The 15,564-nt window shown below is 38.0% G+C and overlaps 1 protein-coding gene across 2 annotated transcripts in view; it reads right to left on the reverse strand.

Moving 5' to 3' along the window:
- LOC134668759 (protein trapped in endoderm-1) overlaps positions 1-15,564 on the reverse strand; it is a 63,947-nt gene that overhangs the window by 3,282 nt on the left and 45,101 nt on the right. For both annotated transcript variants that reach the window (XM_063526212.1, XM_063526214.1), the window contains exons 3-4: positions 8,978-9,224; positions 1,611-1,713 (exon numbers count right to left, since the gene is read on the reverse strand). In XM_063526212.1, the coding sequence (XP_063382282.1) occupies positions 1,611-1,713; positions 8,978-9,224 (350 nt within the window). The remainder of the gene's footprint in view (positions 1-1,610; positions 1,714-8,977; positions 9,225-15,564) is intronic.

A 15,564-nucleotide genomic window follows, 5' to 3' on the forward strand; every position in this document is an offset into this window, starting at 1 on the left:
GGTGAGATGGGAAATGGAAATGATAGTTAAAGTTAATGCAACTCGTGCGCACCAATTTGTAAAACTATGTGTCATGTGTGGCGCTAGTTATAAGCGGGAGCAGGTAGCGTTATATTAGTTTTAGGTTATATTTTATTGGTTAAAAAGACATGGTTACTTTTTAAGGTATCGCGCAATAAATGTGCTTAATATGTAAAGATGGTAAAAGTTTGAAGCTTTCCTCCAGAATGCCCCCTTTTAATTATTTTTTAAATATTTGCACCCAGAATTAACAATTAAAAAGATTGGTGAGTACATTCGGTACATATTATTATTGACTCATCGTATGTAATACCTAAAGTAAAGATTCAAAAATGCTGAGTGTCCATTATTAAGTACTTTGTGTAATGTCTTTTATGGTTAAGGTCATGAATCCTTTCACGGTTGAAAGCTTTTTCCCATTTAACCATTTTGTATGTATCCAACATCGTAACACCGAATGAGAGTTAATGATTGAGCCACATTAACTAGCTCTCGGATGTACAATTTGAGGCAATTAAACCCAATATGGAAGTGCAACGAACTATTAGCTTCCTTCATAATCCGTGTCTATGGCGCTTGTGTAAATACATGTTTTCCTGAACTGTTATCGTATATGTTGTGATAATAAATGTGGTGGAAAAATATGAATGAAGCTTTTTATTCATACAATGTAGATTAGGATGTTCAGAACAATACAGATAAGTTGTAATTGTAATAATACAAAGTCAAATTATTGGTTTCTAGTGTCAACTACAATTTTCTACACAACAGAATTTTTTTTCAAAAACACAACAACAAATATTAAGGTATGAAAATAAAATTTCTAGAAATACATAAACACACGCCGGTAAATATGAGTACTCTGTCTTATTCCGCATACCAGTTTACATACACTTACGAGTATGTATGAAATATATCTCTACCATCATGTACCGGCTAGTTATTATTTTTGTTATACCAGTGAAACAAAGGATCTCAAAGAACAAATAATGCAAATAAATAAAACCTTTTATGTATTTCACGTAGCTACGTGTAGTAGCTACTTTACTTAGAAACTGACGTCACTGGTAAAAATACTTATTAATGCCACCCCTGCCCTACTAATTAATCATCAACCTGACAAACCCTTTATGAGCAAGAATCCCAAAATATCTTGCGCACGGGCATAATTAAGGACTGCACATTTGAAGTCTGGAGTGCCTCTCCAAAAAGACTGTCTAGACGAAGTGTCGACGATGGACGATTTATTAACTTGCTATATGTATAAAATAAAGTAATTTTGAATAGGGAATTAGTGAAATTTCTTGGAAAGCTTAACCTTACATTTATATAAAGGCTATAATTTGAACAGTATGCTTAAAAGCTCAAAGTGAGCCCATAAATTAATTAAGATTTCATTCGAAGTTATAAGCACTTTGAAAAATATTATGAAATAAAGACGTGCACTATTTAGTATTTATTTTCAAAGTAGGTAAGTAAAAATAATAAGATCCAGCAAGGAATTAAAGGAAAGTGGAGATAGGACATGAGAAGGAAAACTAAAAAGAGGGAGAAGTTCATTTCATAATAGTAAATTTAGTCAAACCTACCATGAGACCAAAGGACACGAGCCAGATGAGTAGTAACTGCACCCAGATCTTGGTGGTGGTGTAGATGGAGGCGTACATGTCGTAGTACGCGATCAACGTGTATCTGTAACAAGACAATTATACCTTTAACACAGCCTAATGGCGGTGGCGCGCTACTTTTTAATCCTAGGTTAGTACTTAATTTGTCAAGTCATTTAGGGTTCAAGGTAGTTTATACTTAGTTGAACAGTAGGTCAGTACTTCAGTAGGTCGCTTATAGTATGAAAGGTAATGTCCGATATACGGTAAACCCTAAACGACTCAACAAATAAAATCTGTAGTTCATAATCATAATTGGAGTCCTGTGTATGTATTAAAAAAAGAAACATATTGTGCTAAAAGTGGAACATAATTCAAAATATAAGTAAAATAAAGTGACGAGATCGAAGATAGTGGGTAAACATATATTTAAAACCATCGATAGTACCTATATCACGCAATCTACCGAAGGCTGCTACCAAATCGGCGAAACAGTTAGAAAAATGGTAATATTAATTCGTATGCTGAAACACAAAAACCCAATTAGATGTATCATGTTTAGAGCCAACGTTACGTAACTAACAATAATCGTTAATAGAACCCTACATGAGGTGCAATAAATAAATTAACGCTTTCCAAACCAGTAAGCCGTTATCACTTGTTTTATCGTTTATCGTCAAACAGGACTCCTCTTATCGCTGTGGGAAAGTGGCAAGACAAACACTCGACTGGGGATAAGATAATTACGGTATTAAAACAAAGCTTGGCAATAAAGGATGATTAAGGTTGTAAAGATGCTTTCGTGTATAATGCTGCTATTTTTAGGTATGTATCAGTTTATGTGGGAATCAATTATGTAATATACAAAGTTGTGTTCAGGTCATTTTGAACACATCGCCCGCTTAGCTATCTCTGTTGCCTGTTGCTGACTGTACTAATGTTTGATTGTTTCATCTCGTCAAGCGTCCACACATACACAATTTCATAATGCAAATAACTTAAAAGTCGAAAAATTCACTGTGTGTGTGTGTGTGTGTGCGTGTGTGTTTACTTATGAGCTTAAATTAATTTCATAATGGTATCGGCGAGCCAATATTCTTTAATTTCTTTTTTGCGTCTACATCAGCACACCACACCATTAAACTGTCAATTTAATCAGATTATGCTAAAAACTGTGTACTTACATACGTTCGTTTGATTTTCAAAAATAACAAAAACATCAGAAGTTTTAATGCCATACGCTTCTTTAATACATACAACAGATAAATAACAAAATGTTAATCCTGCCATTGTGTATTCCTCACATCTTGAGATAAATAACACAAACAACTTTTGTTACGAAGCAGAGCATAAAAGAGCACCAACAAAGACCATAACAAGCACACAATAGGGTCGCTTATAACGAATGTAAATGACATTGCTGATGTATTTACGAATACGAATCTCTGAATCAGAGATTACAACAGGAGACGTTTACGAATACTGATGTTACTGCAGAATAAATAAAAGTTGCTAAATATGCAAATAAATATTATAGTTTTACTAACATGGCAAAATTTTACTATAAACAAGAGTAATAGAGCTGCTTGTTTGACGATTCATTAATTTCGGTATGTTCTAAAAGAAATGGCGCTATACTGTCCTGTCCATGATTGACCAAAAAAATATTTTTTTTAGATTGAAACCGACCGCAGTATCTTTAATTAAACACGCTAAAACATGAAAGCCGAATAGGATATTGTGACCCGTAAAGCAGTATACGTTTCTATTAAATATCTTATGATAACGGCACCATTACTACGGTAGGTACCCTTTCCAAATTTAGTACGAAGGTTTTGTTATAAAGTTCAAAGTGTCTAAACGAGTTAAACATTCATGTAAACATTAATTTTACTAAGTTTTTGTAACACAAATAGCAATGCAACCCAAGAACCTAAGGGCTGATTTAAACGGCGCGCGAACTCGCCGCGAACTTTTAGTTATGTACATTGCGGACTGTTAGTTACGTCCAATTAAACCGACCGATCAAAAACCGCAATGTAATGAAACTCGCATCGTCTAAATGAGCCCAAAGTCGTATGACCCGTGACCGGTGCCCGGCTCATCTGCCGCTCAGCCAGCACTCGAGCCGAACAGAGCGCCTTTATGCGCCGGCTGCCGACCCCGTCAATGGGTTTATTTTTACGTGAACCGTGGACTAGCAAGAAACAAGATGGTAGCGAATTTTCGCTGACGTAAAAGACCAGGCCGCCTAGCCAAGGTTACAATCGCTATCGCTTCGACAACGAAAAGCATTGTGTATCTCTATCACTCTTCCACATAAGTGTGACAGTGACAGTTGCGTTTCGATCGCTACGGAGCGTTAGCGATTGGCATCTTGGCTACGCGGCCAGGCCGCCTAGCCAAGGTTACAATCGCTATCGCTTCGACAACGAAAAGCATTATGTATCTCTATCACTCTTCCCCATGAGTGTGACAGTGACAGTTGCGTTTCGATCGCTACGGAGCGTTAGCGATTAGCATCTTGGCTACGCGGCCAGTGCTGTGATTAAAAAACAACTTACTACATATATAAAAAAAAGTACTTAGTAAAAATCTGATCTTAAATATTACTTTTCATGAAATTTGATCTACATTATTTTTACTCATATATGACTTACTTTACATTAGAGTGGCCATTGTGTATGGCAATTGTTGTGTAGAGTGGCTAGACATAGGTACAATAGAGTTGATATTTATAACAGCTGCATATGCTATCCAAAAAAATAAGCCTTAGTTGATTAATTATTAATCTAGAACTAAGACAAGTTTATTAAATCATCTAATTTTAAATTGTCATTTGAACGATAGATACGTGACGCTGACGAGGGTACGACGAAAAATAAACATGTAGGAGGCGCACTCCATAAAATCGCTTCAGCTTATGACTTAACATTGACGTCGTTACCTCATTTTCGTTTCAGTAGTTGCAACCACTCATAGTAAAACTTAACTCTACACCAACCAAATAAGGTTCATTTTCGAACGCTCGCATGCTGTATGCACCAGATTTTTATGCATGTAAACCGATTTTATTCGAACATAAAGGCAGATTTGTTTTCTGACAACACCATGTATAATCGGTGTTAACTTAAGTGTGTATGTATAAAGGACCTACGTCACTCAGTAACACATTGGGGTGGTTACGATCACGTTACGATCACGGTTACGACTTTGGTTTAATGGAACGATCATAAAGGGAGGGAAAATAAAGAGGATTTTTATTTTTCGTATTTGGAGCAGCCTTCAAGCTGGAGGTCGTTGGTTCGAATCACGAATCGTGCCAATGAAATTTTAACGGAACTTATTTACGAAAAATCATTTGAGTCTTCCTAAAGGTGAATAATCCTAAATCAAATATATCGCCATGCAATAACGTAGCCTATGGCAAATAAACAAAGCCGCATTTTACATAATTTCGTAACAATGTTGTCAGCAGCATTTAAGAACACAATAACTTCAATTTGATATGAATTGAAATGTTGTAACACAAACGGCCTGCATAGGGGTGTCTAATTGATACACGCATTCGTTTTCATTTGTTTTCGAGCGTGGAACTGACAGAAGATAGATGCGCTGTCAAAGTGTTTAGAGACCTGGGTGCGTAGCCAACGCGCAATTGTTATTTGCGCTCCGTAGCGAACAAAACGCAACTGTCACTGTCGCACTAGTGTAGACTGTAGAAGAGTGATAGAGAGATGGCTACGATACGTTACGGAGCGTTAACGATTGGCATGTTGGCTACGCGCCCGGTTCTTATTAGGAACAGAGCTTAGAGGATAAAACCAACGGAGACGCCATGTCTAAAATTTTCGGTACAAAATAGTCTGCCGTTTTTTGCGGGGGAGGGGCACATCAAATGTATAGGTACGTCATGTCAGATAAACGTCAGTCCATACATATGGTTGACATGTGGTTGACCATTGACCGCCTATTTTCGACAGAGGGGAACGCCTGTTAATGGCGGCTCCATTGTTAATTACTCCGAGGAACAGAGTGACAGAAGGGTTAGATAAATTGTTGTGAAGTTAGATATTCGTCTATGTATTGTCCATTAGAAACTGATTGAAATCAATAGACAAAATGAACCAATAAAAACTGTCAAAAACGAGTAAAAAGTGACGTCAGTAACAGTGATGTCGACAAATGCGACATTTGTCACGTTGGTGAAATAGGCCCCAGAACGCTATTACTTACTAGAGTAAGGTCCTAGAAAATACCTACTCTGGCCACGCTATAGTAGAAATAAGGCCCTAAAAATATACTCTGGCGCATGGCATGAGAAATAGCGCATAACGTTAACCCTTTCCAATCCATATCAATTCCTTGAACAAACCTGACCAAAGTTGAACGGCCGTCGTCTATCACCATGCATTAATATTAATGCAATCTAAACTGTCGTGCTAGCGGGCCATGATTTGAATTTAATGGCTTGTATACCTGTTTGCTGGTGAAATTGTTGACATAAGCTGTATATTTATATTCCAGAAACTAAAATGACAGCTCGATTGGGCAATGAAACCAACTAATCATCCGCTTTCATGCCAATTTAGTTCTAAACTGACTAGGTTGGAGAAATTGGGGCAACCGAATTGTCGGAATTGTTTATTGTATCTGGATTCTGACGGACTAGCATGAGTTGCGTTCTCGCGCGCGACTCCATATGTTCATATACATTATGCGCGAGATTGCAACATATGCCATATGCTAGACCGCCGGGGATATAAAAAACAAGGTTTCTCAAGGTCCGATTGTACCATTGAAATTACTAACGAAAAGTCAAAATAATAAAATCCAGCAATTTATATAAACCGAAATATAATAGGGGTTCAATCAGAAAAGGCTTTAAAATCATTTATTCGGAGATCGGCAGATCGTAATTAATGTTTTGACGATATTCACATTAAACCAATATATAGGCAGGATAGGTTCGTTAGGTTGTTTCAGATGCCCGAAGGGCAAACTGCCCAGAAATAGGAGCCCCGCGTAGCGGGGCTCCGTCGACTCAGGCAACGAGTCAAAGAATTGGGGTCATCCATTAATTACATCACACGTTTAGGGGGAGGGAGGGGGTCAAGAAAATGTGACATATTGTGATATGGGGGAGGGGGGAGACACAAACTTTGTGACGTCACTTTAACTTCATCAGTAACCGAAAATTTAATTAAATTATTTTATTCGCTGTACATTTAAATAGTGTCCGACCGAAGGTTCGGTTTCGGTTTCGGTTTCGGCCAGTTTCGGCCAAAAAATCATGTTTCGGCTGTAGTTTCGGTTTCGGCCAAAATACGGCCGAACCATTCGGCCGGGCCGAAACTTACGAAATGGTACTTCGGAATAAGACCAAAAGTTGGGGAATAAGTAGGACAACAATATTAATACCTACATATTATACTGATTCATGTATAGGTACAGAAATTAATTGGTTTATTATAAAACACAATTCCACTAATGAGGGTGCCACTGGACGGTCGACACAGTCTTAAGAGGCTGTCAATACCTATAACGCGCACACTGCCTAATTGTTTCGGAGCGAATGAGTGATTTTACCTCAATTTACTATTGGTTTGTGTTCCACATGTCCTTTACTTCAGATTAGCCTTTGGCCTCGCTGCGCCAGGCTCGACCTGCGGTCTCGCTTTTTAATACAATGGACATTGGTTGGAGTCTGTGCTCAACTACTTATCCTGAAGCCTGTAGCACGGCTTTGACTTCGCATGAAAGTTCGCCTCACTGGGACACTTCGGACTTTTAGGCCCAGGTGAAGATTGGTACCAGGCCTTGCGATATTGTCAACAAAACATTTCGCGCTCGCGTTTTTGGTTGACCCTGTATCTACATGTTAACTTGACTGGTGAATGAATAGAGTTAGACCAAGAAAATTCTGCAATGATTTTGATAGCATACGCAGTGCAACTAGTGCAAAAATTATTTATACGTATAATTTCATAGAAGTTTTGACGTTTAAAATAACACTTGCACTGCGTGTGTTATTAAAATCGTTGCAGAATTATCTTGGTCTGATTCTAGTAATTTTCTTAAAAAACTGCTTAAGTAACATCAATTTCAAGGATATTGGGTGTTGACAGCGCCATAATATGTGTATAAAAGGGGTTTTATAACATTTTTTCAACGATTTTAACAAGTCTACAAAAGTTTCGGTTTCGGTTTCGGTTTCGGCCGAAACTAGAGCCAAAGCCGAACATTCGGTTTCGGTTTCGGCAAAAAAACATGTTTCGGTCGGACACTATACATTTAAATAACAAGTTTTTAAAACGATAATCGTTTTTATTCGTTTAATTTTCTTCCCTAAGCAGTTTTGGGTTATGAAATTTTTAATATTTATATCGTCAAAAATATTTTGATAATATATTAATAATACTTAGGTACTTACTTAAATTGATTTGGCGATTTCGTAGAAAAAATGTGACGTCACACTAGGGGGGAGGGGTTTGCCAAATGTGACCAAGTGTGACAAGGAGGGGGGGAGGGGTCAAAAAACCCCTTTTCACGTTTCACGATATGTCTAGGAATCTCACGATATGCCTGATCTTACGATCGGTCGCCGACATCTACACTAGAAACGTGAACCTAATTGCAGTGTATGTATAAATCATATTAAATCCTTTAATTGGTCACTAACATCACTCACGTGCCCGAGCCATTGTCAGTGTAATCTTTAATGAGCCATGTGAATGACACTTGAAGAGGGTTCCCGGAGTTACAGATGCCTCTCGAGTCTGAAGGGCTTGAGTGTAATTCTTAACCGTCATCACTAAACAATAAGGAAGACAAATCCAGTGATCGAGTTTTACTGTAACTTTCTTTAAGGATAATTGACAAACGTCTAGCTAGAACATCGGGTGTGAGTGGCAGAGAAAGACGAAGAGAAGGTGGTATAATGGATTTGATTCGATTTAGGGTTTGGAGGTACCTCCTTCTTTAAACATAATCTCCAACCTATCGAATATTTTTGAATGCCATAGGGTTGATAGGGTGAATGCCGTGAGGTCAGTATAATAGTCAAAATATTTTGTCGTAGTCTGGTACCCAAATGGCCACCCTAATAGACTATTTTGGATCTACATAAATGTGTGAGTGGTCCCCTGGCATTGAAAGATGTATTTATAAATAAAATACCTGTTGATAATAACGATATAACATAGCGGCTCTCTAAACCCCCAATCACATATAAACCTCCTCACCGTAAATGGTATATATTGATGGCAAAAAACATCAGGTCAGAGACGCAACGGATGAGAGCATTGAACATAGTTTTGACTCACGTAAATATCTGTAAATTATCTTACCTGTTGATGGTAATAGCCACCATGGACAGTAGTGAAACTGCCTCATTCCCGTAGAACACGAAAGCGAACATCTGACACAGCTGCTCGCCCAACCCCCAGTCTGCCCGAATAAACCTCCGCGCAGTCAGTGGAAGGTTTATTGCGCAGAACATCAGATCTGACACGCAGAGGGAAAGAACGAACATGGTCGTGACGTGGGTCCGGAGTTTAGGGTGCATGAGGAGCGCCACGGTTGTGACGAAGTTACCTGGAACAAGAAATATTTATTTATTTTAATCTTTATTGCACAATGCACAATACATGAAGGTCATAATCATATTAATCATTTATTCATTGCATTCATGGTATAGTGAGACCGTAAAAAGTCTGCGGCGATTTTGATAGTCCATCACGCAGTACAAGTGTCATTTTAAACGTCAAACTTCTATGAAATTATGACGTATACATAACACTTACACTGCATGAGCTATCAAATCCGCTGCAGACTTTGTTTGGTGCAACTATATTTAGGCAGATACAAATGGGGCGGGCCTAATGCGTTACGTCATTCTCTACCAGTCAACCAATATCTGTTTAAAAGGAAGTTTCATCTTAATCTTTGGAGCAGAGTAACTGGGTTAAGGCTCTAATGGGGATACCAGATACAGATGTTGAAAATCCTCACAAAATTGCTAACGCTGCTCAGATGTGTATATTTTTATTCCTTCGCATTTTCACGGAAAAGTACGAACGTGTCTTGCTCTTTCAGTCAGTCTCGGTACAAAAAGTATTGACATTGACTGAAGTAGCATGACAAATACGAACGTTTCCGAGAAAATACGAAGGAAAACAATTATGCACTATACATCTGTAAGGCCATCTGGCTCACCGAAAATTTCAGCCAAATACTCGTTCTCTGTATTCAATCTCTAATAGTTGTGTCCTTAGTAAGGAAGGTCAATATAAAAGTCACTTTCGTCCTTCTAAGATAACCCTAAGTTGTTATTTCTGTGACCTAAGTTGTTATTTGTGTGAACTTAAGTTAAGTTACCTACTCGCACATATACGAGTACGCCTCCGCAAAACCCCTTTGCCAAAATTTGGAATCAACTTGCCTCGGCTCCAAAAGCAGCTGCAGAGTTAAGTTGAAAATAAGAATGCAACCGGAAAGCAACACCGTATGTTTGTTCACAACCATAGTATAGAAGACAAACAACCGCTAATATCCCGCTAATGGATTGGCCACTCAACTCGATTGCTGAGTGCTTTGCAAAATGTACGCCATTAAAATACATACGATTGTTACGGTATTTATAGGAACGTTTATAACAAGTGCTACCCTTTAGGGACTTTAGTAATTTGCAACAAAGCAATTCGTTTAGGGTTTGTATGTGCCATGTGTCGGGCAATTAGATAAGAGTCGCGATTTTGTACTTTTGCTAGCAAAGATTTCGAGTGACGGAGATACGGAATGGTTAGAGACACGATCCTTTGTAAATAGGTACCTAAATGGCCTGACCAGATGTTTTTTTTTTAATTTTGATATATATTTAGGTAGGTACCTATAATATAATAAACTAATATCATTCGCTTATAAGCGCGTTCAGGATATTTGTTCTTTCTTAAGGATACAGAATATACAGATCACTCAGATTTGATACGAATATACCGGGTGTGGCCTGTAACATGAGCAAATAATTAAAACATAGATTGTACTCCTCAAACTCCACTTTTGTTCAACAACTTTTAAAAATTATGAAGTATTTAGACTCCCTATTTTTCATACAAAATAAATATTATTTTCAATGGACGCCATCGCCACGCCATTATCATTGTGATTGACGTTGCTTGTCACGCCTTAAACATAACTAAATTCGCAATTAAATTGCGACTTAGAATAAACTTTAAAGTGTATTAAAAATCATTCATTTTTAAAAGTAGCTGAACAAATGTTGGTCAATATGAGGAGTACAGCCTACGGTTTAATTTTTTGCTCATATTACAGGCCAGTCAGGCCACACCCGGTACCATACCTATTTCGCAAAGTGAATATTATCTGTTTATTTTTCCGTGCGCGGCCCAACGATATTATTTGAAAATTTCAAGGAATATATTTCTAACTACATATTTAAGGATCGAACGTGTCTAGAACATTAATATAATGATGCCCATTTCTTTGCGAGCCAGGGGATGTCCCGTAGGGTAAAGACCCTTGTTTACTCTATGCACGAAATGTTGCAATTTGAGGGGATACATTAGAAATATATTGATTGGTGTGGTGTTACGCTACGTCTTACGTAGGCGAACAACGCGCGAACGCGGCGCGGCGCGGCGCGGCGAAAGCGGCCGCCGCCGCGCCGCGCCGCGCCGCGCCGCCTGACATTCGCGTGCAAATCGCGCCGCACCGCGTTCGCAACGAGATCGCTTACGTAGGACACTTCTATGGGCATCAAAGGATTGATTTCGCCGCGCCGCGCCGCGCCGCGTTCGCGCGTTGTTCGCCTACGTAAGACGTAGCGTTAGCGTAATTTGAGCTGACCAGGGCGCGTAGCCAACATGCAATCATTAACGCTCTGAACGAAACGCAACTGTCACTGTCGCACTGTTGTGGAAGAGTTAGCCCCCATTCGCACGACAGCTTTTTCAACGCGCGTTAAAAAAGCGTTTGAATCAGTCAATTCAGTCCACACTCTAAATTCGACTTAACGACCAAGGCTTTAAAGTCAAAATCCAACAACGCTTGATAAAAAGCGCCACCGCTGTCGTGTGAATAAATACATGGTTAATATCCATTTGTGTCATTCAAACGCTTTTTTAACGCGCGTTGATAAAGCTCCAGTGCGAATGGGGGCTTATAGAGAGAGATGACTAAAGTGTCATTTTATAGAACTTGCTAACTATGTAAACAAACCGCCATATTGAAACTGTCACTAAATGATGAAAAGTAAGACGGTTTGTTTACATAGCAAATTCCATAGAATGACACTTTACGATAGGCTACTATATTTTCTAGTATGTATTATGGAAGTGTCTGAAACATGATCCCAGTCACCCAAATATTAAAATTATACTAATAGTAGTAATAGTACTAACACGCTACACTGGATAAGTAAATAATTACACGCGTGTACGTTCCGTTAACGTACAGTCGTCTATAAAAATGTGCAAATTGCAGAATATTCTCTAAAATGCAGGAATATTCGCGGAAGTTTCTGGAAACTTATATGAGAATTGTAAGCAGTTCGAGAATTATGAAACTACACGCGTATTTAATAAATATGCGATTGTCCCGTTGTGTAGTTTCATAATGTTAAATGATCGTGAAAGTTTAAATCAGAGTTCGAGAATTATTGTAAGATTTATGAGGGAATTTTTCAAAAAAGTATTATGAAGAATATTATATATTAATATAATACATATTAATATTACTAAGGGTCGGTTGCACCAAACCGTCTGTCACAGACTAAGAGTGACATTCCATTTCCAACTGCAGCTGCAATACTGTTCATTTTGCTATGGAAATTGACAGTGACAGCGACGCGTTTCCATAGTAAAATGAACAGTATTACAGCTGCAGTTGGAAATGGAATGTCACTTTAAAGCGTTCACTAAATTTATTTGTATGAGAAAATACATACTTACATACATAAGACAGGCAGAGGAAATATCCAATAAAGCCGATCTTAATATGGTTTTTGAGTTCCATACCCAAAGGCTAAAAACGGGACCGGTTTTTTAATAGATCGTCGATCATAAGGGTTGACGAAATTTTTTCATCGATATCGATATAAATTCTCCACCACGGATGTCTTTCCATTACAAGGTATAACTCTTAGCGATTTACTTATTTATGTTGCTGACTGTACTCGGTGAAAGTATATCTTGTTATTCCGTCTCGTTTAAAAGATTCCCCGAATCCGAACCCGCCTACTCGCCATGACGAAACTGACGTTTACTTTAATGCACAAATATGACGTGCCCAAATTAGGATACTTCTTATTAGCTCTTATACCAAGAATAACTTTCAAAAAATATTTGTAGGTATTATAAGTAGGTACGTAAAACCGTAGAATTATGTTATAAAAATGAAGTCAAATATTGTGTTTGACTTACTTATTTGTACCTATGTCTCGCGAAAGCTTATACATTCGACTTTCAGCTGGTGAAACAAAGATAATATTACTACCACATGTTATGAAAAATAAATATTCCGAAAACTACCAATTGATTTTATGAATTTTTGTGTGCTTGAAGAATATCACTTATACACTTATCTTATTAAATAATTAGTAAAGTTAGACCAAGAAAAATCTCAAGCGATATTGACAGACCACGCAGTGCAAGTGTTATTTATACGTCTATTTTGATTGAAGTTTAACGTTTAAAATAACACTTGCAAATCTTGCAATGCGCGGGCTATCAAAATCGCTGCAGACTTTTCTTAGTCTAACTCTAGGTACCTATGATGAATCTAATAGCAAAACACTTTTTACATCACATTTTCTAAGAAAAATATGAGAAATGTAAGTTTTAAAATACGAGTAAGTGAAAAAAATGGACTTTGGTAAGTTTATAATTATAAATATTATAATACATATCCTTTTTGCTGACAACTAACTATGATGACAATATGTTTGACAGGACAGGATGTCCGCACGTGCTCCGGTATTTGAAATAAAATAATTGAATCATTCATGTTTACACAGCTGTCCTGTGTTTTATATAACGCAGGATACTTTTAGGGTTCCGTACCCAAAAGGTAAAACGGAACCCTATTACTAAGACTTCGCTGTCCGTCCGTCCGTCCGTCCGTCCGTCTCTCCGTCTGTCTGTCACCAGGCTGTATCTCACCAACCGTGATAGCTAGACAGTTGAAATTTTCACAGATGATGTATTTCTGTTGCCGCTATAACAACAAATACTAAAAACAGAATAAAATAAAGATTTAAATGGGGCTCTCATACAACAAACGTGATTTTTGACCAAAGTTAAGCAACGTCGAGCGTGGTCAGTACTTGGATGGGTGACCGTTTTTTTTTACATTTGTTTTTCGTTTTTTTTTTCGTTATGGTATGGTATGGAACCCTTCGTGCGCGAGTCCGACTCGCACTTGCCCGGTTTTTTTAATTGCTTAACTATGTATCTGCATTACGCTTAATGTGCTTGTTGTACTTAGATACTACTAATTATAATAATTTTGGAGATACAATTTAATGAATTAAATTTATCACCGCCAACCTGCAGAGATAAGTGACCCCTCTGCATATAAATTTGTATGCGAAGGTGCTAAGAGAATAGTATTGTTGACTCTACATAATACTAACCTAAGTGGGCGTTTTCAGAAATAAATATCGAAAACCCGATTCTCACAGATCCCGGTGTTTTTGGGTTCTTTCAACTCAGAATCACTATTCATATTCACTTCTGATGATAAAATAAAATGTCCCAAAAATTTGTATGAAAATTGTACATTCCACTACGTCACGCACATTCAAGTGAACAAATTTTTCATACTAAAACGTGACGTAATGGAATGGACATTTTGGGACATCTTTTTTTAATGGTGGATGGAGAATGCTGTCGAGTCTGAGTAGAATGAGTCCAAGAACGTCCAGATGAGAAAGAATCAGGTTTTCAATATTTCTTTCTGAAAACGCCCAAGTACCTCTTTTACTCTGACCATGCTCAAACTGCTCAAATTTGCAGTAAGAATGCATATACATACAAGGTAACAACCAGTAGCTCTATAAGGTGTAGACATCAAGAACCGCCATTTTGAAAAAAAAATGGCAAATACAGAAAAAAAACCACCTACAGGTATTGAAGCTATACTTGGCCAAGCAAACCTTGTCAGTAGAAAAGGCGCGAAATTCCAATTTTTTTATGGGACGATAACCTTTAGCACCTACATGTTTTAAATTAGCCGACTTCTTCTACTGACAAGATCTGCTTGATCAGCTATACTCACCAAATTTCACTAAAATTATGACCGATAGAGGAAAATAACCTTCTCTTTCGCTATTGGCATAGAGTCTTCTTCTTCCTCGCGTTATCCCGGCATTTCGCCACGGCTCATGAGAGCTTGGGGTCCGCTTGACAACTAATCCCATGATTTGACGTAGGCGCTAGTTTTTACGCAAGCGACTGCCATCTGACCTTCCAACCCAGAGGGTGAACTAGGCCTTATTGGGATTAGTCCGGTTTCCTCACGATGTTTTCCTTCACCGAAAAGCGACTGGTAAATATCAAATGATATTTCGTACATACGTTCCGAAAAACTCATTGGTACGAGCCGGGGTTTGAACCCGCGACCTCCAGACTGCAAGTCGCACGCTCTCACCGCTACGCCACCAGCGCTTCTATTGCATATTTCATAGAGCTATTGGCATAGAGTAATATAAGTAAAGGAAGAGTGGTAACTCCATACATCAGTTTTCTTGCCAAAACGCGTGTTATTTCGTAGTCGACATCTATCGGCTATCGATGAATAAGATTCCTTAGGGTATTTTTTTTTGGAAATATGTAAACTCATAAATTGAGAAATGAATGAACGTCACCAAGTAAGTACATACACTTCCAAAAGCCATAAAACCATAAACATCTTAAAA

Source organism: Cydia fagiglandana, chromosome 11, assembly GCF_963556715.1.
Source record: "Cydia fagiglandana chromosome 11, ilCydFagi1.1, whole genome shotgun sequence".
Taxonomy (NCBI): Eukaryota; Metazoa; Arthropoda; class Insecta; order Lepidoptera; family Tortricidae; genus Cydia; species Cydia fagiglandana.